This window comes from Archocentrus centrarchus, chromosome 24 (assembly GCF_007364275.1).
Source record: "Archocentrus centrarchus isolate MPI-CPG fArcCen1 chromosome 24, fArcCen1, whole genome shotgun sequence".
Taxonomy (NCBI): domain Eukaryota; kingdom Metazoa; phylum Chordata; class Actinopteri; order Cichliformes; family Cichlidae; genus Archocentrus; species Archocentrus centrarchus.
Window position 1 is genome coordinate 27596422 of NC_044369.1, and position 27109 is coordinate 27623530.

A 27109-nucleotide genomic window follows, 5' to 3' on the forward strand; every position below is an offset into this window, starting at 1 on the left:
GACTGCGCAGCAGAGCTCGACTGAATAGTTTGTGCTCACACCTTTTGATTTGGAGTGCAAACCATTGTGTTTGTCTGAATGCCCATTTTGAAGAGAGTAAACAGCTGCTGCAGTGCCTTGTTGTTTTTTATCAGTTAGAAGGTCAACCAAATGTATGCTGGTTAACGTCACCTGGAACAATTCTTGTGCAGCCTTTTATAGGAAGGTGTGATGTCACCACTTTAACAGCCAACAGGGTGTTCAAGTAAGGGAAAAAAAAGAAAAAAAAAAACAAACATAAGAAAAAACTTAGTAAAACCAGCATGACTAACTGGAAGATTCATTATTTTAGTTACACATCTATCTGTCCATGAGCAGATTAGTGGTGGACAGAACAGAATATGTTTCACTATCCGAAGGCAACTGTTTGTCAAATGAAGGAACGTAGTCGGTGATATTTTATTACATTGTATTGTCATGGGCATTTGAGTGCAGTGTACTTATTGTCATGTTCAAGAGCTTTGTGACATGTCACATTAAGCAGCCATTAGAAGATGAACTGGGGTTATGTGAGGATGTGGTCCAAAGTGTGCCAAGAAAATACCCCCCCACCCCCACCCCATCACACCACTCATCAGACCAGGCTTTCCAGTCTTCTGATTTTGGTTATCTCTGCAAATACTTTCCTGTTTTTAGCTGACAAGAGTGACAACTGGTGCTGTAGACCATCTGCATCAACGGTCAATGTGTTGTGCGTTCAGAGATGCTCTTCTGCATTGTTGCTGTCCTATCAGCTCAAAGCTCTGACCTCTGGCATCAACAAGGCACTTTGGCTCAGAGCACAACTACTTACCAAAAATGTTCTCTTTTTTGGACCGCTCTCTGTAAATTTTAGAGATGGTTGTGTGGGAAAATCCTGGCAGTTTCTGAAATACTCAGACCAGCCTCTGTGGCACCAACAACTATGACATGTTAAAAGTCACTTAAATCCCATTTGTTCCCCATTTTGATGCTCAGTTTGAACTACAGCAGGTTGTCTTGACTATCTCTACATACCTAAATGAGTTGCTGTCATGTCATTGGCTGATTAGATTTTTGCGTTAGCAATCAGGTGAAGTGTACCTAATAAGCGGCCAGTGAGTATATATTTCATACTTGACTATCAGTATGACAGCTTTATTACCAGCAAGACAGCTGTATTATCAATACCAGATACATGATACATAGCTAACTTATTCTATTCTATTCTATTCTATTCTATTCTATTTATGTAGCACCAAATCACAACAAGCAGTCACCTCAAGGCATTTTTATATTGTAAGTTAAAGACCCTACAATAATAGAGCAGTCAAAGCGACCCCCTATGAGCAAGGACTTGGCAACAGTGAGAAGGAAAAACTCCATTTTAACAGGAAGAAACCTCCAACAAAACCAGGCTCAGGGAGGGGCAGTCACCTGCCCCGACCGGTTGGGGCTGAGGGGAGAGAGACAGGACAAAAGATACACTGTGAAAAAGAGCCAGAGATCAATAATAACTAATGATTAAATGCAGACTGGTCTATAAACACAGAGAGTGAAAAAGAAATAGTCCATTGTAGGAACCCCTCAGCAGCCTAGGCCTATTGCAGCATAACTAAGGGATGGTTCAGGGTCAGTTTTAAGCTTAATCTTAAAAATAGAGAGGGTGTCTGTCTCCCAAATCCAAACTGGGAGCTGGTTCCACAGAAGAGGGGCCTGAAAGCTGAAGGCTCTGCCTCCCATTCTACTCTTAAGTATCCTAGGAACCACATTTAAGCCAGCAGTCTGAGAGTGAAGTGCTCTGTTTGGGGTGATATGGGACTATAAGGTAAGATGGGGCCTGATTATTCAAGACCTTGTATGTAAGGAGAAGGATTTTAAATTCTATTCTAGATTTAACAGGGAGCCAATGAAGAGAAGCCAATATGGGAGAAATCTGCTCTCTCTTTCTAGTCCCTGTCAGTACTCTAGCTGCAGCATTTTGGATCAGCTGAAGGCTTTTCAGGGAGCTTTTAGGACAGCCTGATAATAATGAAAGTTAAGAATGAAGTGGCCAAGCTTCTTCAAGAAAAAAAAAAAAAAAGGCCCTTTTTGATTTGATCCCAAACAAATCCTCAGTGATTGGAACACGCTGCTGATGAGGCCTGCAGATTTCCCCTCATGGTCAAATTCCTTTTTGCCCAGATGTTTAGACATTTGTATGCATAAGAAGACTTTTGAAAGTGAAAATGATCAGATTTGTGAAGTGTTCAGATTGTATATATTTGTGTGAGGCTTGGAGTGCACATTCATGAGTATTCAAAAACTACACACAGTTTATTATACACATTTGTGAATGTTAGTTCACACCTGTGGATCGTATCATACACATTGGTGACCCATTTGAGACTAATATCACTCCACACAACCAATGGGGTCACATTTAAATCCTTTTAGACGTTGACAGTAAAAAATGTTCAGAACATGACAAAAGTTTAAAGCTTAATAGTGCTGCGTGGTTTCTGCATTGATGGATCATGTTCATACCATCATCTGTGCTGTCACCCAACATGAATTAAAGACTTGAACAAGAAGGCCGCTGTTCAGCTCAGTGTCACTCTTTGTATTTTAATAAGTTTTTATCCCTGTGGGGAGAGCAGGGTGTGTGTGTGTGTGTGTGTGTGTGTGCGTGCGTGCTTGTCGATGTACTACATGAATGCTGCATTGGCATGTGCGTTGTAAATTGTGTGGAGCATCCCTGCTGAATGTGTGAAATCAAATGGATATATTTAGGTTTTGTCTCAGCAGCAGTTTTCTGGTCTCCTGCGCTTAAAGAGCTATTCAACGGAAATGTGTTTTTCTTTTATTAGGGAACATGTAGCCATCTGAATAATGCATCCTGAACGCTGCCTCTTTATGGCAGCGTATACAGCAGTGTTCAAGGCCAGGCGGTTTTGAATGGCACCATAATTCATCGCCCTGTATGCTGTTAAATATACATGAGAAGTGAAGTGGCTTTCTTTGTGAATTACATTAACTAAAGTGGTGAGAAGCTGCTGCAGATTTCAGTGGACAAAAACACTGGATATTCAGGTATTCACAGAGATTTGCATGACAAGCAGTTTTAGCCACTGGATGATTGAATGAAGACTCGTGGAGGATAGCGAGCCAGGCTACAGCGGTTGTGTGCCAACTCTTTTGGCGCTGAAATACAGTACCAGTCAAAAGTTTGGACACAGTCACGTTGAGTGTGTCCAAACTTTTGACTGGTACTGTATATGTGTGTTTAGTTTGAGCTAAAAACACATATACAAGTACTTTAATTTAAATTTTTTACTTTAATTTTTAATTTTAATTTGTTATTTTGAATAATAAAAGTCAAGATTTATTACTGTATGCAAAGCCATCTTAACTTGACGGTGAGTGTATTTGCCAATGAGAACTCGCACACATTCTCGCCCTTACAGCGCTAACAGTGGTTGTCTTGCTTCCTGGTGTCCTGGAAAGGCCCTCTAGTTATTATGATAACAATGAAGCCCTGCCATCAGTATTAAATGCCCATTATGATGCTCAGCTCTCCATAATCTGAATGGGGGCATTTGGCCATTTGAATGCATTATATGCAGATTTTTAGTGAGTAAATATATCCACGGTTAAGGATTTAAATGCTTATGATGATGTTGATGCTTAAGGTGTTTTCCTACCTCACTGGACATTAAAATGATAATGTGGCATCTGCTGGCCAACTGCCACTGTGTTCAGTCAAATATAGTTCTGGCACATTCACACAGTGCTAGCTTTAAAGTAAATGCCACTCGACCAATATCTGATTTTGGTAAGAATGATCCCAAGTAGTGCCATAAGGACATGGAACAAGAAAAGCTCTTTAACGTTAGCAAACTCTTTGCTATTTCTCTCTGTCCTGTAGCTGGTGCTGCCAGAGTACTCCATCCATGTGTTGTTCTGCATCATGTTCCTGTGTGCTCAGGAGTGGCTGACTGTGGGCCTCAACATTCCTCTGCTCTTCTACAATACGTGGAGGTAACTATCTAATCCATCGTCCTGTGTGTATGCATGTGAATGTGTACTCTCTCCCCTCATTTTTCAGATGGTATCTTATTGGCTAAGGTTGTTCTGACCAAGAGACTCCTGGATTAAAAGATGAGGCTCGTGACTCTGATATTTTGTTTTGTTTATCAGTAAATCTGTTAGCAACACACACAATGATTTTTCCTTCTAAAGCATACCAATCCTTTATTTTACTGAATTTAAATGTTAAAGAATCTAAACAAAATAATTGATTTGTATATAGAGCATCTGCAACAGTGGCAGTACCACATGGAATAAAAGTGCTACATAATCCTTTAAACCTCTTTAAACCTTTGCTTAAGAAGAAGTTTTATACATTCCTGATTTAGTTCCAGAATGTTCCTTTCTGTCTGGATATACTCAGCTGTCTTTGCAAAGCATCTGGGCAATTTTAAATCTCCTATCTAAATGAATGTGGTGAGGCCTATAACTAATATAAATAACAATAATAAACTAACTATTAAATAATATTATGGATACAGTAATCCAAGAAAAAGGAAAAGTAAATTTACCTCTTTGTTACATTAACTATAGAAAGGAATGATGGCGAGTTAATATGCCTGTGACCACACAGGTAAAACTTCCTTGAACCTCAACTGTATAGTATATATGCAACAGTGCAGCATAAGTGGCTCATGTGTTCAGAATTTTTCCATAGATTTCTATTTCCTCCTTATAATATCTCTGATACACTCCAAAGACTTCCACCAACAAGGCAGGACATTTCTTTTATGTGAACTGAGAGGCAAAACCCAGGGCCCATTTTCTCATCAACTTGGATCTTTTCTGCACCATTAGCATAAATGGAAAATATTCAGAGAGCTTTGGTTCCATTCTAGAATATGAGAAAATAAAGGTAACCAATAACCAGTAACCAGTTCACTTATCCCAATTGGGGGGATGGAATGGGGCCAGCGGAGGCGAGTGGGTTTGAGTTACTGTGGGGCTGACCTAAAATCCCCCCTCAGCTAATAGTTCCTGATAAGAGGTGGAATGTTCGTCAGCAGCTTGGTCTAGGGCAGGGCTCTTCAACTCGAGGCCTCGAGAGCCCCTGTCCTGCAGCTTTTAGATGTGTCCCTGATCCAACACACCTGAATCAAATGGCTGAATTACCTCCTCAGTATGCAGTTAAGTTCTCCAGAGTCCTGCTAATGACTTCTATATTTGACTCGGGTGTGTTGAAGCAGAGACACATCTAAAACCTGCAGGACAGGGGCTCTCGAGGCCTGGAGTTGAAGAGCCCTGGTCTAGGATTATCAGTTCACACAGGTCAGAAGACAGGACAAGCAGGGGCGTAGAGAATCTGTTTACATAACTTCCAGGAGAAAAATGAGATACGTGGCTATCCAAGGCCTGGGAGCCAAATTTCAGATACTACAATTGTTTTTGTACAGGCTGTCATAACTGATTAATTTGCTGACAGCCTTACAGACTTGCTGGCACCTGTCAATGGCGAAAAAATCCAATCATCCAATCATCTTGGTTCTTTCCTCGCCACGCAGAAAGAGACACTCCTCCAAGAACTAAGCCCTTCTGATTCGGTTCCAACTGAGTCTGAGTTTGAGTTTGTACTGTCTGCTCCCCTCACAGACAGCCTTACCAAGACCCAAACGGCTGCCCAGACTTCCCGATTTTCATGATAAGCCAGGTATCCCAAAGTCCAATCAGGAGAAATCATGGTATCATTAAGCCAGTATATATGCCACATCCTCAATCGACAGTACAGCCAAGCACATCATCTTCCTCTCTCCACAGAATCCAAAACGTAGCCAGCCAGGTATGTCAGTCGGACAAGAGGAAAGAGGGTTGTCCTTTTCCCAATCTCCTCATGGTGAAAATTTGATCAATCAATAGCATTGAGAGGCCTGCTGACCAGATCCATAATTTTAATTTCCAGTTCGGAAGATGTGTGAAGAGAGTCTCTAAAGCAGCAAAGCAGGGTACATAACGAAGGGTTAGGGAGAGAAGGAAAATGTGTCCATCTCCACTGAGAGCAAGAAGAGAAGAGGATAAGGATAAGGATGTTCATAAGTGCATGTGACACCAGGACGCTCTTGTCATGACGCTTGTCATGGCAGTAGTCTGCGAAGTACATGATGAACACTGGAGAGAAAGGGAACTGTCAAGCTGAAAAAGCAGTCACATCGAGCATGGTTAGCTTGTGGGACCCCAGAGGCAACTGACAGCTAAGTGGAATGACAAGTCAGATGACTCAAGAGGGGGGATGTGGCTCCCTGTCCACACTGTACAATACATAGTGTGAATAGGACTCTGCTGACTTCAGCTGAGGACATACAAGTAGAAGTGGAAGGCGTTTTTTGGGGATTTCCTCAAACTCACATGCCTTCTGTACTGGAAGCAGAGTCTGGAGACAAAGGAGATCATTCATCCATCTCTGAGGGTGAGGTCACTGATGCAGTTAATCAACTGCTTGGTAGCAGAGCTCTTGGGGTGGATGAGATTTGTTCTGAGTTGCACAGGTCCCTTGATGTTGGGGTGCTGTCATGGCTGACACACCACATTAGGACATAGGGGAAGGTGGCTCTGGATTGCCAGACTGGGGTGGTGGCTCTCCTCTTCAAGAAGGGGAACCAGATAATGTGTTCCAACTTTTGGGGGCTCATGTTGCTCAGCCTCCCTAGGAAAGTCTATGGCAGGGTACTGGAGAGGAGAGTCCATCTATTTGTTGAACCTTGGATTCTCAAGGAACAATACAGTTTTCGTCCTGGTTGTGGAACATTGGACCACCTCTTTATCTTCTCAGGGATATTTGAAGGTGCATGAGAGTTTGCTCAACCAGTGTACATGTGTTTTGTGGACTTAAAAAAGGCATTCAACCACATCCCCTGGGGTGTCCTGTGAGAGGTTCTTCGGGAGTATGGGCTACCAGGCTTGTTGATGCAGGCTATCTGGTCTGCCAGAACTTAGTCTGCATTGCCTGTAAAAAGCTGGAGTCATTCTATGTGGATGTTGGATTCCACCAGGGCTGCCCTCTGTCACCAATGGACAGAATTTCTAGGTGCAGCCAAGGGGCAGAAGGAGTCTGGTTCATCTGCTCTTTGCAGGTCGTGGGGTTTTGTTGGCTTCATCGAGCAGTGACCTCGAACTCAAACTGAAGCAGTTCGCCACCAAGTGTGATGCAGCTGGGATGAGAGGATGAGGTGAGAGACTATGGCCCTCAGTTGGAAAAGGATGGAGTGCCCACTCTGGGTAAGGTACAAGTGGCTGCCACAGGTGGAGGAGTTTACAGCGAGATTACATCTGTCAGCTTGGGAACGCCTTGGTATTCCCCCTGAAGAGCTGCTGGAGGAGGCCAGGGAGAGGAAGGTCTGGGTGTCTCTGCTTAGACTACTGCCCCCATGACCCAGATCCAGATAAACAGCAGAGGATGGATGGATGGATGGATGGATGGATGGATGTCCCTTTATCCCTTTTCCCAGTCCCTAGGGGAGTTTCACCATTGGTGAAGTTACAAAGAAGAAAGAAAGTGAACTAACTAACTTGAAGACAATAACAATACAGTCCTTGTGATTTAAGATTAGGCTTAGTGTTGGTGTTGTTAGTATGGGCCAGGCTGGTGAGCTTTAAAGTTAAAATTAGTTGTAGATAAGCTATGGTTGAAGACTAAAAGACCAAAACTGACAACAGAAAGTTAAAATCTCATAAGTCTCCTAAACACAGGGTCTAAAAATTAAGTCACCACTCAACAGTCTTCACATTTCTTTTGCTGTTCCTTCTTCTTGTCCTCTTCGTCCCTGATGGCCGGTGGGATAAATGTGGACTCCTGGCAGTATGACTGGTTTTAAGCTCATTTGCTCAGCTGGTTGAAGTTACAGATAAAGAGGAGAGGAAAGCAGAAAAAAAACATCTTGCTATCTCATTAACTGGAGAGATTGCAGATGCCCACCAGCTACAGATGTGTCAGCTGAAAGATGAGAAGACAAGAAAAGGAAGATAGAGAGAAAGGAGGGTAGAAATGAGGAAGGGAGTGGCAGGAAGTAGGACAGAGAAAGTGAGTGAGTGATGGGTAAGAGACCTAATATTGACAAGGTGATTCAGAGGAGAGTGAGGGATGGAGAGATGACAGCAGGCTGTGCATGTGGGAGTGAGTGTATGCATACGCTCCTCATATCAATACTCTGCAGAGTTTACAGATGTTGCTGGGAAAGCTTAAGAAGCCAGATTGAAAACTCTGCAAGGATAATTCTCACAAAGACAGCGGATTGTAAGCTATTTTCCAGTCCTAAACAAGTTTCTGTAACAACCTGAGGCAAATGAAGGTCATTATTTTCCCTAAATGAAACAAAAATTTTCATGTCGAGTTATATTTTGGTATTTATTACTGTTTTACAATTTGTCATTAGATCTTATTCTAGTGCTGTGGTAGCAGACTTGCTGAATTTCAAAGTTGTCCTGAAAGTCTTTCAAGCATAGAACTCCAGGGAGGTCAGTTTGACTTAATGATTATTATTTTATTTTTTTTTGAATGGGAAAGGATTATAACACAATGCTTCTCTACAAACATTATCTTTGGAATTATGCTAGAAATATTAGAAAACTATGCTTATTAACTTTTCAGTGTGCTTGAGAATCTTCAGTTTTCTTTAACATCAAAGTAATTTAATGACATATGTTTGGACATTTATGTGTATAACATTTTTATAATAGTAGCAAAATGTAAAAGGCTAAAAGGAAGTCTCAGCAGTTGACCTATATTTTGTTTTAGAATTTAGTCAACAGCTAGTAGGCAGAACTGACTGCCAGGACTTATTATAGGGAAGCAGAAGTGACACTAAAGTCCACTTCAAACCCAGAAACTTGGCTGTTTAAATGTGGATAAAGGGGAGTGGAGAAACTAGTATTAAGAAATATAAATGAATAAATGAAAGGGTATAAGGTTTTTAGCTGGGCTCCTAGATTGTGAGGCCTGTAGGACTGTAGAGAATTAAGTAATTATAAAGTAATTGGTGATGAGTCAACTTTGCAAAAATAATTTTCAAACTTGAGGTAAAGCTGGTGTCACTGATGTACATTACATGATTACAGATGAGTGGGGAAAAAAAAATCAGACATGTTTAAAATAAATCTTATGATCTACTGAATCTGAAGACTTGCTCACACATGTTATCTGACAGCCTTTAATACAATTTCAGCCAGAATGGAATTGGCTGTATTGAATCAGTCATCATGCCCAAAATGTATTCATAATAAACTCATCAATTCTTATGCCTGTCCAAACCTTTAGACATAAGCTTTGCAATTTCCCAAATGTCACAATTCTCCCAAGTGATTTGAAATAGTGCGTAGGCATGGCACAGTTCAATGGTAGATGTAAAAATTATGCTACAAGAAACATTAAGGCCTCAGTAGAGCAACCTTAATTACATAAAGCCAGCAGTGATGTAACTGTCCATTCATGAGGGACACTTCCTTGATAATATAAAATAGTTTAGTATGCAGTAATATCAGTGTGGGGGTGTAGAAGGAATTCCGAGAAAGCCTGGCCGCTGTAGCACTGCTGTTACTTAAAATGCTTTACCTGCCAGCTGAATCCTTCCCAAAGAGAGTGTGTGTGTGTGTGTGTGTGTGTGTGTGTGTGTGTGTGTGTGTGTGTGTGTGTGTGTGTGTGTGTGTGTGTGTGTGTGTGTGTGTGTGTGTGTGTATGACAGAGTACTATATGCTGTGAGATTCTAAAAGCATCTCTGTCTGACAAAGCAAAAAGTGTATCAAATATTTTCTGCTTGTATTGTCTGTCAGCTTTACTCAAGGGTCTTCAACTTATTGTTTTATTATTACTCACATTTTTAATATGCAAATGTATTCAGCAGATTCTTAATTATTACCCAACCTTGTTTGCCTCATCCTCAGTAATGTATCATTTGTGGAAATGCTGTACATGGGATCCATACAGTGACTCATGACGGAACACTTGTGTGATGCTCAGATTCATTTTCAAATGCATTGTTGAATATTTCATACATGCATGACATGTGAATCTACAAATTTACAATGTAATTCATTTTTGACACCTAAGTGTTTCCCAGTTGAAAATGACCAATGCACATGAAATCCCATAAAGTAAGGACATAATCCATCTGTTAGCCTTGGTTTTAAGCAGAGATACCACTTGCATAATGATGGCAGCTTCCTGGTTGGACTTTATTACCCATAAAATCCTGCAAAACACAACAGCAGACTGAAAAATAACCAGAAGCCAAACTATCTTATTGCAACTGGTCTATTACACAGTACTCCATGTTACAGAATGCTGTTCATTTATAGCAGCTCTGGGGTATGTTAAGGGCAAATTTTACCCCATTAACAATGTGTGCCACTAACAGCTCTCTCTCAAAGCAACAGGCAGCAATTCCCTCTTCATGTCTCATTTCCTGTATGGCAGATTTTTTATGTCATAATTTGAACAGCCTTCCTGACATAAATCTCGCTGGAATGGAAAAGCTCCAGGAAACATCCTACAGTTCCCCAAACACAGTGGGCTTTGTGTGTTGGTGATCCTGCACAGCTTCATTTTACACAGCTTTAAGGAAGAGCGTTGTTAGTGTTCACAAATATTGATTGAGTTAAAAGCACAGCAGTGGGACATGTAGATGGTGGGATGGATTTGCTCGTTAAATTGCAAATCAGTCAGCAGGTGTAATTTGAAACAGGGGGACATGTTTTATTAAAAATTCATATTCAAGTTTTATTAAAAACCTGTTGAATTTGTTATTACTTACCAAGCTGACTGGATTTGGAAACCCCAGCCCTGATACCTTTTAAAACTACATAACAGACCTGGGTGAAACTATATTTGAATATCTATTCAAATATGAAATCATATTTTGTTTATCTTGTTGGGAACTTGAATGCCCTTCCCTACAAATTTATTGGGATATTTCCGTAGTCAACTGTTTGCTAAACCTCGCCTCCCTTTGAGTGCTAGCAAAGCAGATAAAGTGTCAAGCAAGCTAGCATACTGTGCATCACTTGCTGCTAACAGGGCAGATAAACAAGGTTAACACTTTGGCTCTTGTTTAAAATCCAAAGCTTGACAGGCCTTTCATACCTAGAAACAGCTGTTAAACCGTGAACACTCAGTATGCGGGGGGCAGGTTTATCAAAAGGTCCGTTTCCATCAACACGTTCAACTACACTTTCACCCATGTCTTCTGCATGATGATGCCCCCAAAACTCATCATGCCATCTTTTTCCACGCTGTCTTCTTCCCCATTTCCACCCATCATCTCCCACCTATCCCACCCCCTCCTGCGGGGTCTGGAACGGGTCAACTACCCGCGGTGTGGTCTTTGCCCTCTGTGGTAGGTACTTCCATTCCCCGACGGACACTAAGGAGCTGCTCTACGACCCGGCGTCCGTGATGAATGGCGACACACTCAAGTTCTGCCTGAAGGAGGCCTGGTGCAAGCTATCCTTCTTCGTCCTCTCCTTCTTCTACTATCTCTACTGGTGAGCACAGGGTCGGTGGTATGGGGAGAAATTTGTAAACAGATTACATTAATCTGATTACAACAGACACATAAGCAGTAAAACTGAACTGAAGCTACTTTTTTAAGAAAGCAGCCGAAGGGGAAATGGATCGATTGGTCAGGCGTTTGATTCCAGCCCGGGCTAAACTGTCACCAGGTCATGTAACTGGTTTGATTTCCCAAACTGGTGAAGCAATGTGAGTGCAAATCACTGAATAAAGTAACCATTTCTCCGGCAATCACATGCAACTTCACGTACTCATATGAAGGCCAGTTTACTACGTCAGGCTAGTTATGCTTACTGCTGCTAATGCATGTGATGTTAAGAGAATCTGATTCTTTACTTCATTGACAAGCACCACAAGAATGCTGTGAGCAGCAGATGGGCAAAACTTCTGCATACTGGTTAATATGTTCTTTGTTTATACGCATAACAAGATAAGTGATATTATTTATATTATACAGTATATACGCGTGTCCGTTGTTGCATGTCTGTTATTTCCTGATGTTTCTGCTAAAATCAGTTTTCTTGTTCATGTCTAACGATGCTGTTATTAACAACTCCGGATTCTTGTTCCATGTGTCATGTGGGTGCTGCAGTGTTTGGAACCTGGAAATATCCCTCTAATAGGTCTTATCAGTGGAAACACTTAAAGGTACAATCCTTATATTTTTTAATATTTCATTCTATGGCAGTACATTGAGGAAAGAGTAGAACTGTTCAAAAGAAAATTTTAACCATATGATCACTCCAGTGTTTGAGCTTCTCTTAATCTTGATACATTAATGGACTCTGAAGGACTGTTGTGGTTATATGGATTTGATTAGTTTAACCAGACAACATAATCTTTCTGAAGTCCAGTTAAAGAGCTCAGAAGAGGGTTTTTGATAACAACTCAAGAAGGATTGCAACTTTAACATGGAGTTGCTCTTGTATGTGTGTGATACTGCTGCATCTGAACATTGCAGGAAGGCCCTAACCTTGTAGAAAAATGCTGTTTATCTGTCTGCTTAAGGGTGTAAATGCTTTGCTAATAGCAATGTTTATCACAGCAGTACCACACGGGTAGAAAAGCAACATCATGGGAGTGTTGATCTTGCCCAAAATCCTGACATCTGTTTTTGAGAATAACTGCAATCACACAGCATATTCCAGGATTTGAGGTGGTACTTATCATTCTTTAATTTTCCAAATGCTCTGAGTTATTTAAACACAGCTTCAACACGACTCCTGGTTAAATGTACACTAGAGGCATGCGATTAATTGGATTTTTTTTTAGGCCATGTGCAGCATTTTGACAATGCGGTCTTAATTAGAGTGAAATATTAAATATCGCTTCCTGTCCTAAATTTCCTGTATCCAGGACACATGGCATGAACCCAGTTATGTCCAGCAAGAAATAACAAATGAAAAAAGTTTTTACAGAGATAATTAGATTGTAGTGTGCTCCCTCCTGGCATGAAAAAGAAAAAAAAGTGAAAGAAAAAGAGCTAATGTGTTATGCTCATGCGTATCCCATTCATTTTCATACCAGAGCATACATCAGTCAGTAGATGAGGTCACCTGTGTGGTAGGTTTGACCAAAACGGGTTTTTTTTTTTTTCTGAGTAATATTACAATTTGGGGCCACACGTTTACAGCATAATTGGGAGGGTATCATTGATGATGTCAGTGTTGGTACGATTTAAGATGAGTGATAACCACATTCTGGCTGGTGTTCATCTTGAGGGGCCTTGGGTGTCTGTTGTTATAAAGTGAGTGTTCATCTTAAACTTAAATCATCTTGCTTTTCCATCTCACTCCATCCTCTCCTGCTCCAGCTCATACTGGACTGATCTGCAGCAGCAGCAGCAGCAGCAGTGAGGTATTCTACAGTACAAGGCGATGGTGCGCTCACTTTCAAACCCACTAAATTCAACAGAACTCGTCCTTGCCCGTTTTTTTGAAGTGTGATTTCTGTAGTGACCTTAATCACCTGCTGGGCTTCATTAGTGACCTCATTTCTGCACTCTTTTCCAAATGAAGTACAACAGTCTGCTTGCCACAGACCGCAGTATGAGAAGGTGCTGCTGAAAGCAAAGCAAGACAATTTCAAATAGTTTGAATCAGGCTGTGGTGTGATGCGGCTTATTTTATTCAAAGCTAGAATTTCTTTTTTTTTTTCTTATTCATTCAAACATTTTCTTAGGATGCATTTGGGTAAAACACTAATGCTTTAACGCCAGCTGGCCTGAATATGAGCAAAAAATCTGTTACTATATTTTGAATAAGACTGATTCATTCAGAACCCCTGTTCAGGGGTCAGGCCCTTAACACTGGCATGTAACACTGCATAAGCAGTGCTTTAAAAAAAAAAAAAAAAAAGATCTATTTTAAATAGGGTTTCAACATACATACATAAGCATCCGCTAAAGAAAGGCTTTATCTCCTAATCTCAAAATTACCAGAAAAAAAACTACATATTTACAGCCTCAATTCCAAAAAGCTTGGGATGCTACATAAAGATAAATAAAAACAAAATACAATGATCTGCGAATCTCATGCATCCATATTTCATTTGTAATAGAGCACAGAAAACATATCACATTTTAAACTGAGAAAATACAATTACAAAAAACAGAAAAACAAAGTAATTTTGAATTTGATGGCAGCAAAATAAAGTTGGGACGGGGCCACAAGAGCAGCTGCTGGAGAGAGGACTGTTGTCCCATTCTTGTGTGATTCTAGCTGCTCAACAGAGTTCATGAGATTTGTAAATCACTGTATTCAGTTTTTATTACATAACCTGCTGTTTTATGATCTCATTGGGGAATGCCATGTAGGAGAAAATTCCATATAAAAAAGGCAGATGGGAAGCGAATTGCAACCCCAAAGTCTGATTTGTAAATAATACCTGAGAATGATCCGATTTGTATGTATTTTTGCTCTATCAAATTTTGATATTCTGAAATGGCACAAAGCAAATAGGGACACGTGATCATTAATTCGCTGTACTTCATTTTCTAAAATTTTGGCAAATTTAAACAGAAAGTGGAAAATATTCTTTCCTGTTTATCATTAAAATTCATATTAAACTAAAGAGGGAATTAATTTGAATTGGTTTGGAGAACATCAGAAATATTATCTTTATGTTACAATTTTCCCTGGTAATATGAGATTTCATTTTTATGAAATAAGGCCTCCATTTTTTGATCTTTGCATGTAAAAAACTTCCATATAGAGTAAATTTAACTTGCAGTCAGTGGCTGGTTGAACTGCCTGTGGTACTATAGCAATAAAGCTGATCATTAAAATGTTACTGTGACCTGTAGAAATGATGGTCCTTGCTGCAGAAATCACACTTCAGCTTTTTCATAGGTTTGTTTTAATGATAAAAAATAACCAATTCATGGTATAAAACTCTGATTTTATGCAACTATATTAATGGTCTGCATAAGAAATTGATGGATGTGGTTGAACTGGAAGTGAAGCAGCCTGAAACCTGATCTGTGCAGCTTGTTTTTATTTCCTTGACCCTCCTTTATCCACTGCAACCCAAACCAAATGCATTCGCCTGCATCTGTGACCTTCACACCTTCACAACCAATCATTCTAGCACATACTGTACACACACAAAACCCAGTGTATTGTATGCATATAATGAAATTGTACATGCTGTGCACACACCAATGAGCACACAGCTCCACCTGAGCATTCACCTTCACACCTGGGGAAGGGATATTTCAAAATCCTTTCTGGTTGCTCAGTGGTGCTTATCCTGTGCAGATGAGCTGCTGTAGTTACTCTGCAACACATGATTTTGTCCATCTGGGCGCAGCAGGAGGACAGATGCTGAGCCTTGAAGGGCACTGAGTGGAGGTAGATATTTCTCAGATGTCTTCATTTGTGGCTTTATATTTTCTTTAGAGACATACGTACATCATTACAAATTAATGATTACAAAACAATAAAAATGCATGGTAATAAAGCTGGCATACCTTTCAAATTAAAACCCACCTGCTAGTTTCCTCATGCCTGCCTCGCTTGTTTTTTGCCTCGGTCCCAGGTGAGTTCTGTGCTATCTCACCTTCCTCAACCACACTACCTGCTGACACCGGATGATAATGAAGTCCTGCCTGATGAATGGAACCCCCCCCACCCCCCCTCCTTGGAGTGTAACCTTTGGCCTCTACCCTCCAACACCTGACCTTCTTTCTTCCCTCTCTCCTCCTGTCATTTCTGTCACAGGGATGCTGAGTGGAATGCTGTGGTGCACTCCAGTAACAAACACTTTCCCTCCTTGCAAGATGAATACAGGTTTTCTGTCTTTCCTCAGCTTGGGTTTACCCCTGTGCTCTGAAACACTGGGCCTTGGCATGCTGCTGCTACCTGTATGTTGCATATTCTTCAAGTCTAACCTTGTTTAGCCTTTGCGCTGGACGTAATTACAGCACGCACACAAGGTTAACATTTGCTCAAAGATGTTAAGTTAATGGAACATGAAATAAGCAACTAATACAGAGAACATATACTGAAAATTTACTGCAGATGATGTAACACTACATTATCTGCGGCATTAGAGATGAGCAGAAACTCCGTACTGTATTTTTCACTAGGTTAGCTGCTGGGCTGATATATGTGGTCAGGAGAAACGAATCCCATTTCAGTGAAGCAGAAGAAAAACACGTTCATTCACGGTTTTCTTTTATGTCACAATGTTCAATGAAGTGTGAGTGCCAGTCGACCAGAATTGATTTGATGTTGCCGCTGTGATGCCTTTCCTATTTGCTAGCAAACATACATTAGAATTGGCTGCTGAAAAGTAACACTGATCAAATGTTCTCAGTTGATTTTGACCTCCAGTTATGCTGTGGAGAAATGACACGACCAGGGGCGGACTGGGGTTGAAATTCAGCCCAGGAGCTTGGTTTTATCTGACCCCCCCCCCCTGGTTTTAACCCCCCCCCCCCCCCCCCCCCCCCAGCTCTCCTAATGGTGTGCTGGCTGGGCTGCAGTGTTAATTTTGACAGCAAATTTTGATTTAGTTTTAGTCATAGTCTTTTGACGAAAATGTAATTTAGTTTTAGTCATAATTTAGTCATTTGAATAGTTTTAGTTTTAGTCTAGTTTTAGTCGACGAATTATCGTAAGAATTTAGTCGACTAAATCTATAGTCGATTTAGTCGACTAAAATATAAAGGGTGTAAATGCTTTTTCTGCTTCCCACACACCTGATCATTAACACCACCTTACTGAGATAATGCGAGCGTTTTACAGCAGGACGCTCTGAAAGGTACAGAGCAGTTCAGGACTAAGATTAGGAAAGGCTAATCCACCGCAGTGTGGAGATTTTCTCTAAACACAAACGCTAAACTGGGAAAAACACTTTACCCTGCATGACATTAAAATGCTTACCTTTGCATGGAGATCTGGGTGACTGGTTTTTACCCGAGATAGTCGCCCCACATGGTTTACACATCGTTTTGTTTGTCACAACGTCAAAGGACAAATGTGTCCATACATCGGCTCTTCTTTCTCCCTGCTGACATTGTTTACATAACTTAGTTCTATCGGAAGTAGCGACCAATCACAGGCTAGTTTGGCCTTCTCGGGTTTAGAGCAAATTTGCGCAACTGTGCGTTTGATTGGATGTTTTGTCCTGCCCTGTCACAAAATTAAATCAGTTCTGATTGGATGGTTTCCTAATTTATCCCTGCTTTTCACAAAATTAAATAAATTCTGATTGTAAGTCCTCCCGACAAGCATTGTTTTCATTCGCTGACAAAAGTGTCAATTAATTTCGTCATCCTTTTTATCCTTTTAGGTAGTTTTTATTTAGATATCATCTCGTTTTCGTCATGAAAAAAGGGCCGTTGATGAAAACTAATATTTATTTTAAAAAACACACTCAGCTGTCATTTTACCGATGAGAAAGAGAAGCGGAAATAGCTGCAGTTGATAAGGTATGTTACAATCATCTTTAATAGTGAACAGTCATTTGTTACGCCATTGCTGTTTATTTAGGAGCATTTGGACCTGGAAATGACGTCAGACTTAAAGACTGGATTAACACTGCTGGGCTGTTGTGCTTGTAGCCCCTCCTTTCACCGAAACGTTCGCAACCGACCATCACTGTCTGCACTTGTGGCCGCGCGAGCGCTGCTGTGCTTAATTGGGTAAAAAATAAATAAATAAATAAAAGGCCGGTTCGGCCTGGAAATGACCGGCCGTTCGGGAAAACTCCCGAACCTCCCGATGGCCACCACGCCCCTGGACACGACTAAGTTCCAGTTTTGTTTGACCCGACCCAACATGCCAAATAAGGAAGCATAAGCATTTTTTGGTTTGCGCTTACCCTACACGAGTGTACATGACAGTTACACATTACAGTTGAAAATTAATGTTGAAAATAAATAACACATCTGTATGATGTCACCGTGCTGTAGCAAAGGTTTGGTAGGGTTTATGGTTTAAGTAAGTACTTTACAAACCTTAGAGGCCTTTTCTTGTCATAGTTGCAGCAATAAACATACTGTTGTGGGTATGTAAAGGTCATAGGTCAAAGAAACAATGATTATTATTGGTTTGAAATGTGAAACAAAAAGGTTCTCTGTTGTTGTTGATATTTTGTTGATGCCATTAATCAATCCCAACTTTCTCCATATATTGACTCGGTAGCTCTTTAGCTACATCAACTGACTTCCACCCTCATCCCTGTCACACTTATCACAGCAACAAAATGTGTGTTTTTTGCTGAAACAATTGATGATAGCTCAGTAACAATAGAAGCTTTCTAACTGAAAAATCATAATAAGATGCTACAAAAACAGCCTGTGGGGTCATCTGTCTGTCATCTTGTGCCTATGAAAGCTGCAGCCTGAATAGTCTCTGGTTATTGCAGTATAGATTCCTGTCTACGGTTTGCTCTGTGTAAGCTTTCATCCCAGCGTATTGCCGCTGTACCATTCTGTCAAATGCAGCCAGCGTTGCAGAGATGCCCACAAGGTGTTCTTTGGCACTGATCCCTCGATGCACTGGCCACAGAAATATTAGACCCTAAGGGAGAATATTGCTTTCTAAAGAGGACCAAATACTTTCATTTGCTGTTTGGGATTGGGTACCAAAGACTACTCTGATAGTTTTAAGTAAAAGGCAGTGGTTTGGTTTAAAATACATTACTTCACAACATTAACCATGCCCTGTGAAAAATTATGCTTACCCAGTGCATTAAAGTGGTCCTTCACAAGCATCTTTTTATAATGAGCTGGAAGTGAGATCAGTTTCACCATTATAATAAAACTGTCCATAGTCAAGGAACTGCGTTAGTTTTCCTGTGTGCATTTCACCTCATGAATTATATGGTAGTCTGCTCCACACTCTAATTAGACTAATTAGAATAAATGAACATTACCTTATTAACACACATTGTTCCTGTCTAATAAGGTGTCTTGCAAACGGCAAGTGTTCAGCACTAATTCACTTAATGTTTTCTCCAAATGATTATGATTACAATTCAATTTAATTCATTAATTACATTTATTTATATAGCAACAAATCTCAACAAGAGTCACCTCAAGGTGCTTTATGTTGTAAGGTAAAGATTGCACAATAATACAGAGAAAGCCCAACAATCAGTACGCCCCCCTATGAGCAAGCACTTAGTGACAGTGGGGAGGAAAAACTCCCTTTTAAAAGGAAGAAACTTCCAGAAGAACCAGACTCAGCAGACATCAGCTGCAGCTGAGGGGAGAGCGACAGGACAAAAGACGTGCTGTGGAAGAGAGCCAGAGATTAATAATAACTAATGATTGAATGCAGAGTGGGGTACAAATACAGAGAGAGTGAAAAAAGGTGAGCAAAGAAGAAACACCCAGTGTATCATTTGCAGCGTAACTAAGGGGTTCAGGGTCACCTGATCCAGCCCTAACTATAAGCTTGATCAAAAAGGAAAGTTTTAAGCCTAATCTTAAAAGTATTGCACAAATGCAAGAAAGCAGTCCTGTATGTTTGGTTAATGTGTGCATTGAAGGACATATCCTGGTCAAAGATTACTCCAAGATTCCTCACAGTGTTACTGGAGGCCAAACTACTTGTCATCCAGAGTAAGTATCTGGTCAGACATCATGTTTTGCATTTTTTAGAGCCAATTACAATAACCTCAGTATTATCTGAAGCAGGAAATTAGAGGTCATCCAGGTCTTTATGTCCTTAAGACTTTCCTGTAGTTTAACTGATTGGTGTGTCGTCTGGCTTCATGTATACATAGATAAATCTGGGTATCATCTGCATAGCAATGAAATGAATGCTATGCTTTCTAATAATACTGCCTGTGGGAAGTCTGTGTGATGTAAACAGAATTGGTCCTAGCACAGATCCCTGTGGATCTCCATAATTAACATTAGTGTGTAAAGAAGACTCCCCATTTACATGAAGAAATTGGAGTCTATTAGATAAATATGATTCAAACCACTGCAGGGCAGTACCTTTAATACCTATGGCATGATCTAATCTCTGTAATGCTGAAGGTTTCAAAATCAACATCATGTGGTAAATACATGTAAATATTTGGCATATAACTATAACCCTATTCTTATGCAACCCCTGTTGTCTGTGAGCAGCTAACCAGGTAGAAAGTCATATTTTAGCATGCAATATGTTTTGTTAACATCTACTTTGGTTGTGAAAGTTCAGGAGCTGTAATTTAAAGAGCGACACGTCAAACTACTAATGATGAAGCCAATTCTCAGCGGTTTTAATAAGAGGAAGTCAGGTGTTATTAAAGGGAAGTAAACAAAGCCTTTCATATGTGATGTCTGTTCCTCTCTCTCTCTTTCTCTCTGAATCACACTTTCTGCTCTCTGTCCATGGATATTCATGAGTCCACATAGTGAACTTGCCTCCTTTTCACCAGCAGAGATTAACAGAGGTGTGAGGAGCTGGCAGAGACCTTTGGGATTAACACAAAAGTTTCAAGTTGTTAGTTGCTGTCAGCAAAGTGCTGATCTGTTCTTGTCAAGTCACAGCTCAGTGAGACAAGTGTCAAATCCCCAATCTGTGATTTGTGCTGTTGTTATTTCATTTAATCCTTCATTATTGTCTCTTTTTTCTAGGTAAACACAACAGACCACTTCCTCTTTGTGGTCAAATGAGTCTATAGTGCTGAATATGCTCTACACTGGGTCACAAGCGCATCACTGTTGATAGCTGACTTACAGAAAAGCTTTGGTGAAATCACTTTGCCACTTTGCTGGAAATGTGTGTTTGACAGCTTCTTTTTCACATCCTCATCGCATTACATGATGCTCATTAGCTTTTGTTTGTTTGGTTTTTTGGCTTTTTTTGCATTCAGTGGCAAATTTTTTGCTGGCTTTTGGAAAATAATTTAAAAAACATGCCAGGAAGGATAGTTGTTTTTACATTTTTAGGTTATGGTAAAAACCTAAAAATGTGAAATTGTGATATGTACTGGAGAGTATTCCTGTTAATACAGCACTCAACAGGTCTATGGTTAAACATGCATCCTCTCCATTTACAGACAGGCAATTTCTTCAGTTTGACATAAATATGTGTATATTCTTGTATTCCTGTCTGTTACAGCTCTCTTGTGTGATGATGATGATTATTAATATTATTATTGTTATTAATAATTAACTATTAATATAAATGATTAAATTCTTCTTAAATATTAGGTGCTGGTAGTTGAAAGACAATAAACTCTAGAAATGTAGCATAGGTTATTCTTACATAGCATAAATATATACAGTGCAATTCAAACTCAATGCATCTAAACTGGTATTGTGTATATATATATGAAACTTTTTACAGGTGTTACAAATTATCACTATATGTGTTGTGTTGATCTCAAACTGATGTACAAATAATAATTAAAACACAAACCTGATGTCTCACTGTGCTTTGGATGAATATTACCATATTTTTAAAAAAAAAAAAAAAAACACATTGAAAACACCAATGAAAACAAATTTTGACCAGTCAGCACTGCTATCTGCTTAAGTCATGACATATCAACCCTATTTCCTGGTCCAAGTGTCTCCTGCGTTGCATAAAGTTTTCATCTTTTTAAGAAGCTGCTAACTTTGTCCTCTGTTTTTTGAACATGAGTCCCCCAAAACTCTCCAGTTACCAATCTAGGTCTGTATAGCTTTGTATTAGCACTGTTCAAGTGTAGCACAGGATTAAGCCAAGTTTGAAAAACTCACAGTGCACACTACAGCACTCTGTCTCTATGTGGCCTGGACAGCAAATAAAATGCTTAAATAATTAAAGGAACACTTTGAAAACACATCAGATCTCAATGGGACAAAATCATGCTGGATATCTAAACTGATACGGACTGGGTAATGTGTTAGGAACAAAATGTCGCCACATCATTTGATGGAAATAAAAATTATCAGGCTACAGAGGGCTGAATTCAAAGATACCCTGAAAATAAAAGTGAAAAAATGATGCAGCAGGCTAGTCCATTTTGCTGAAAGCTCACTGCAGCAACTCAAAATGGTGCTCAGTAGTTTGCATGGCTCCTACGTGCTTGTGTGAATGCCTGACAACATCAGAGCAGGCTCTTACTGAAACGATGGTGTCCTGGGGGATCTCCCAGATCTGGACCAGAGCATCACTGACCCACCACCAAACCCGTCATGTTGAATGATGTAGTAGTAGTGACGCTGACCCTAGCCAAATCCAAAACTAGTGAAAAACTGTCAAAAAAGATGAGGAGGGAAAAATGTGAGTGGCCTCCATCTGTAAAACCATTCCTGTTTTGGGGGGTTGTCTCATTGTTGCCACTCTAGTGCACCTGTTGTTAATTTCATGAACACCAAAGCAGCTGAAACTGATTAACAACCCCCTCTGCTACTTAACTGACCAGCTCAATATCCCAGACGTTTAATATAATTGATGCTGCACTCTGATTAAAAAGTGTTCCTTTAATTCTTTTTTGGACCACTGTATTGCAGTACTTCAAAAAGAGAATAATTTTTAGGCAAACTCAAATTTCAGTGTGAACATTAAACTCCAGATCAGGACAGCAACATATAAATGATGTGGTTTGGGCTAATCTCAGACGTTCTCTTGGCTGAAGTACTGTCTGTGTTTTTGTGTTTTCTTCCTGGCATATGATGACATTTACCTTTGTCAATCATGGGCCCTCCACATGTACTTTTATGTAGTTATTGTATTTGTTTATATTAGCCTAACAATAGATCTGCCATGCAATAGCAGCTCATTATCTGCCAGCTACCCCTAAAATTACTAACCCTCCAAACATCGCTGGTATTTAGTTTTCCATCTTTGTTTTCATCCAAACTTCAAGCAGTGCTGTACGTTTCCTTTTCACTCTGGATATGGTTAAAGATCCTTAAATATCAACTAGCTAACTACCATGTTTTCCATGCTCTTAAATCCTGTTCCTCATGAATACCTCGTGGACATTAGCCTTTATGGAGAGGACAGCCATACAGTTTGTTGTTGTTGTTGTTGTTTTTGGAGCTGATAGAATTTGGATGATATTTAACTTAATGGTACCTCAGTCCTTGCTTTCTGAGAACTGAGGAAGCATTTTGACCTGAAATGGTTAATGATGTCAGACTTAACAAGCAGATAAAAAGAATAACAACCATAGACAGCATAAAAGGTGAATGTAGCTAACATGACGTCATCTATCAGTTTCTGAAATCCCATTTTGAGGCCTCAAGATTTGCATTTTCACAGACAGTATCTTGGTTCACAAAAACTGGATGTGATAGGAGGGTTGGGCTAAAGATAGGCTACTGACTTTAGACAGTAGGAGTAGTTTGCTCATTTGTTAACCTTAGAACACTAACGTCAGGTGATTTTCACCCACAAAAAATTGAGTGTTACAAAACTCATGTTAGTGTTCTAGGATTAAGCATGGTATGTTTAGCTAATGAGCATACTATGGATAAGCCTACATTTTGAAACGTAGTATGACTAAGATTTAATACTTTTTTTTTTTCATTATGACCTGAAATGAGTAACTGAGCCAATAAACTCAGCAAGAAAGTATTTACAGAGGTCAAGTCAGAAAGCCATTTTCCAATAGACTTTTATAAGACTTGAAGTCCTTTTGCAACCACAGCTATCGCTGTCTGTTAGCCCTCAGATAAAACTTAGGTTTAAGGCACTTCTGCAACAGCTTAACTTTTCTTACTCGGCAGCTTTGTCCATGTTTTATACAGTCTGTGGTGACAACCAGCTGGCCCAGTGCTGTGGAACGAAAGCAATCAAATGCAAATAGTTAGAGAGTAGTAAAAATTCTCTCATTGACTTCCATCTCTTTCTGCCCTTATTAATTGAATTCAGTGCTATTTATATAGGGCCAAATCATAACAGTCACCTCAAGGCACTTAATACTGTAAGACCCTACAATAATTACAGAGATAACTCAACCAAAAACTCAACCCTATGAGCAAGCACTTGGCGACAGTGAGAAGGAGAAACTCCCTTTTGTAAGGAAGAAACCTCCAGCAGAACCAGGCTCAGGGAGGGCCAGCTGCCACGACTGGTTGGGAGTCAGGGAGGGAGACAGGACAAAAGACACACTGTGGAAGAGAGCCAGAGATTAAGAATAATTAATAATTAAATGCATAGTGGGGTATAAACAGAGTAAAAATGAAGAAAAAACACTCAGTGCATCATGGGAACCCCCTGCAGCCTAGCTAAGTGAGGGTTTAGGGTCACCTGATCCAGCCCTAACTATAAGCTTGGTCTAAAAGGAAAGTTTTAAGTCTAATCTCAAAACTAGAGAAGGCGTCTACCAAATCTGAATCAGTTAGTGTCTGATATAATGTACACATAAATATGTCTAATATAATATTCATTATATTAGACATGTTCTCAGATTATTTTTAAAATGAAAACATCAGTCTCCACAACTGTTATATTCCAAAATTAAGAAATTGCTAAGACATTTAGGGTCAGTGGGAGAGCTTCAGCACATAGATTTGCTCTGTAAGTCTTTAAATCATCGAGATTTAGTTAAAAAGTTCAGACAGCTGAAAGGACAGACAGACACGATCACCTTGGTTGAAACATAAATTCTCCTTAATGCAGAAAACCAGCAGATTAAAACCAAAATACTTTAGAAGTCATCAAATAATTTGAATATTTATGAAATTTTCACATCTGCCTGCCTGTCCACACACACTTACTTCTTATTTCTTCCTGTCCTGTTTCTTCTTCTTCTTCTTGTGTTTCAGTATGATCTACTCCTTGGTTACCTCATAACAACTGATTATCAGCAACTGGGGAGAAACAGGAACACCTTTAGAGGCGTTTGATACCACGGACTGCTGGTCTGACACTGAAAGACAAGAAATTTAAAAGTAAAATAAAAACAAAAAGACCTTTTTTTTTTTTCTCTTTGCTGTGAAGCCAAACTCTGAACAAAAGTGGGGCTGAAGCTTCTTTTGTGCTTCATCCCCAACAGAAGGCTGGACATGCTTAATCCTCGACTGTATATAAAAACTGAAGATTAAATCTACTGTTTACAGTTTGACTCTTCATAGTGAGACCCAAGTTAATCACTGCCGGGCAAACGTTTGTACCACACATACACACAAATACAGTACACACACACGCACACACACAGTCGCAGCCTCCTCTGGAGTGCTACTGTACTTGCTGTATGGTAACTGCGGTGGTAGCCCAGAGGACAAAGAGCACAGTATTGCACAGTTTGTCTCAGGCACAGCACGGTGAAGCACTGTCGGCCCCAGGACAACTCACCGAACCCTCAGTCGCTCCTCTTCGATTCCTCACCAACTGTAGCTTCACCGGTGAGTTCAGAACGAGGGACAGACGAACGGATCACACTGTACAGCAAAGAGAAACGAGTTCTGGGGTTGAGAGCACCAGAGCAAATATGAGAAACACACACAGTCCGTCCGTAGCCTGTGGGATTTTCTTTCAAACATATGTGAATGGCTTTTTGTGATGTGTGCATTTTGGTGTTTTCTTTAAACAAAGGCATTTCTAATTGATCTTCAGCAAACATATTCTCTTTATGGCAATGCCTTCTTAGTGTTGTCCTAGTGTTGTTCTATTGTGGTAAACTTTTCGAAAACTCAAGCTAACAACTGAAACCTGGCAAAGCTTTGATAGTACAGGAGCACACATTCTTTGCACAATTAGCGTCTTGAATCTTGCACAATATGCGCAATATTTGGCTATATTAGAGAACGTTATGATAGTCTATCCACACAGGTGAAGGTCTTCCAACATGTAAAGAACCACTCAGCCCTGTTTGAAGATGGGGAAACAATGTGAATCTTTTCTAGCTCTCTTTACACCATGGACCAAAACATTGTCTTTTTTCCACTGTTTGGATTTATTTATTTTGTGATGGCTCATTTCCATGTTTTATGTTAAGTATTATTTTCCAATGGAACTAATGCCAGGAGCAAATAAAGCAGGAGAAGGGAAAGGTGCCTGGTATTAATTGGGTTTTCCTCCCTGGCTGTAGCAAATGATGTTGGCAAGAGTGTATGAAGAGGCTGTCACGACTCACCAGAATGAATTCAGCCGGGCAGGTCGTTGAACCTGCATCATCCATGTGTAGCACAGTTTTCTAACTACTAAGACACTCTTTAAACCTTCACCATCATCTTCGCTCATTGAGCTTCACTTTGTAAAGCCACAGCAGCAAGGAGCAGATAGGAATGCCCCGTTCTTGTTGTTTTCTCTTCTTCGAAGTCGAGCATTTTCTAACCTGTGTATGTACGTGACCAACCAAGTTGAATTTAGATATTGTTTATGAAATAAAGTATTTTAAAATCTAAAGACTTTGTGATCATTCTTGAAGTGTTTTCATTGGTTCTAATGCAATGGTTTCCAACATTATTCCAGATATCATTTATATGGCATCCTCTGTTACATTTGGCAAATGAATTTATCCTCTTATCATCCAGCCAGGTGGGGGTGGGGGTCCCACCCTTTTTATGAAATTTTCTCCTGTTTGATCACCAAAATTGAAAACCTTTTAACAGTCACGCCAAAAGACTTTATTTGATGTGTGCGTTCTGGTTTTAGCTTGTGACTGAACCAAAACCCAACCCTAACCCTAGATAGGTCACTGGTAACCTGGTGGATGTTAAGAGGTTTAACCATTTAATGTCTTAAACACCATTATCTTATGTTCTGGGGAATAAAAAAGGCTTTTCAAACACTTAAATTGTTTTTGATGTGTGTTAGGTCTGTGATGGACTAAACTTGGACTGGGTGCACCCCTGGGATAAGACCCAGGGCCCCCATATTTGTGAATTGTATATAATGGACAGATCATCAGTGATGACTTAGTGATTTAATCCTGTGAGGTCTATCAGTTAATAAAACAATAATGGCTAATATGAGCTCATTTTGGCATCATTAGAGACAGTAGGAGGGTTCAATAGCATCTGATGCCTTTGAATAGAAATACACCAATTTTATTGTTCTATTAGCATTAATAAAAGATCCTAAAACAGAGCACCTATTTGTACTTTCTGACATTATATAAAATTAAATCTAAGTTTGAATTCTGTTTTTATATTCATTCCTA

General features: G+C 39.9%; 1 protein-coding gene across 2 annotated transcripts in view; it reads left to right on the plus strand.

Moving 5' to 3' along the window:
• cnih3 (cornichon family AMPA receptor auxiliary protein 3) overlaps positions 1-26299 on the plus strand; it is a 102010-nt gene extending 75711 nt beyond the window's left edge. The window contains exons 4-7 of one of the 2 annotated variants that reach the window (XM_030721821.1): positions 3905-4017; positions 11389-11532; positions 13374-13417; positions 24771-26299. In XM_030721821.1, the coding sequence (XP_030577681.1) occupies positions 3905-4017; positions 11389-11532; positions 13374-13416 (300 nt within the window). In that variant the 3' untranslated portion in view covers position 13417; positions 24771-26299. Of the gene's footprint in view, positions 1-3904; positions 4018-11385; positions 11533-12152; positions 12209-13373; positions 13474-24770 lie in introns of those variants that run through there. The other variant, XM_030721822.1, reaches the window with a different exon arrangement.
• The last annotated feature ends 810 nt before the right edge of the window (positions 26300-27109 follow it).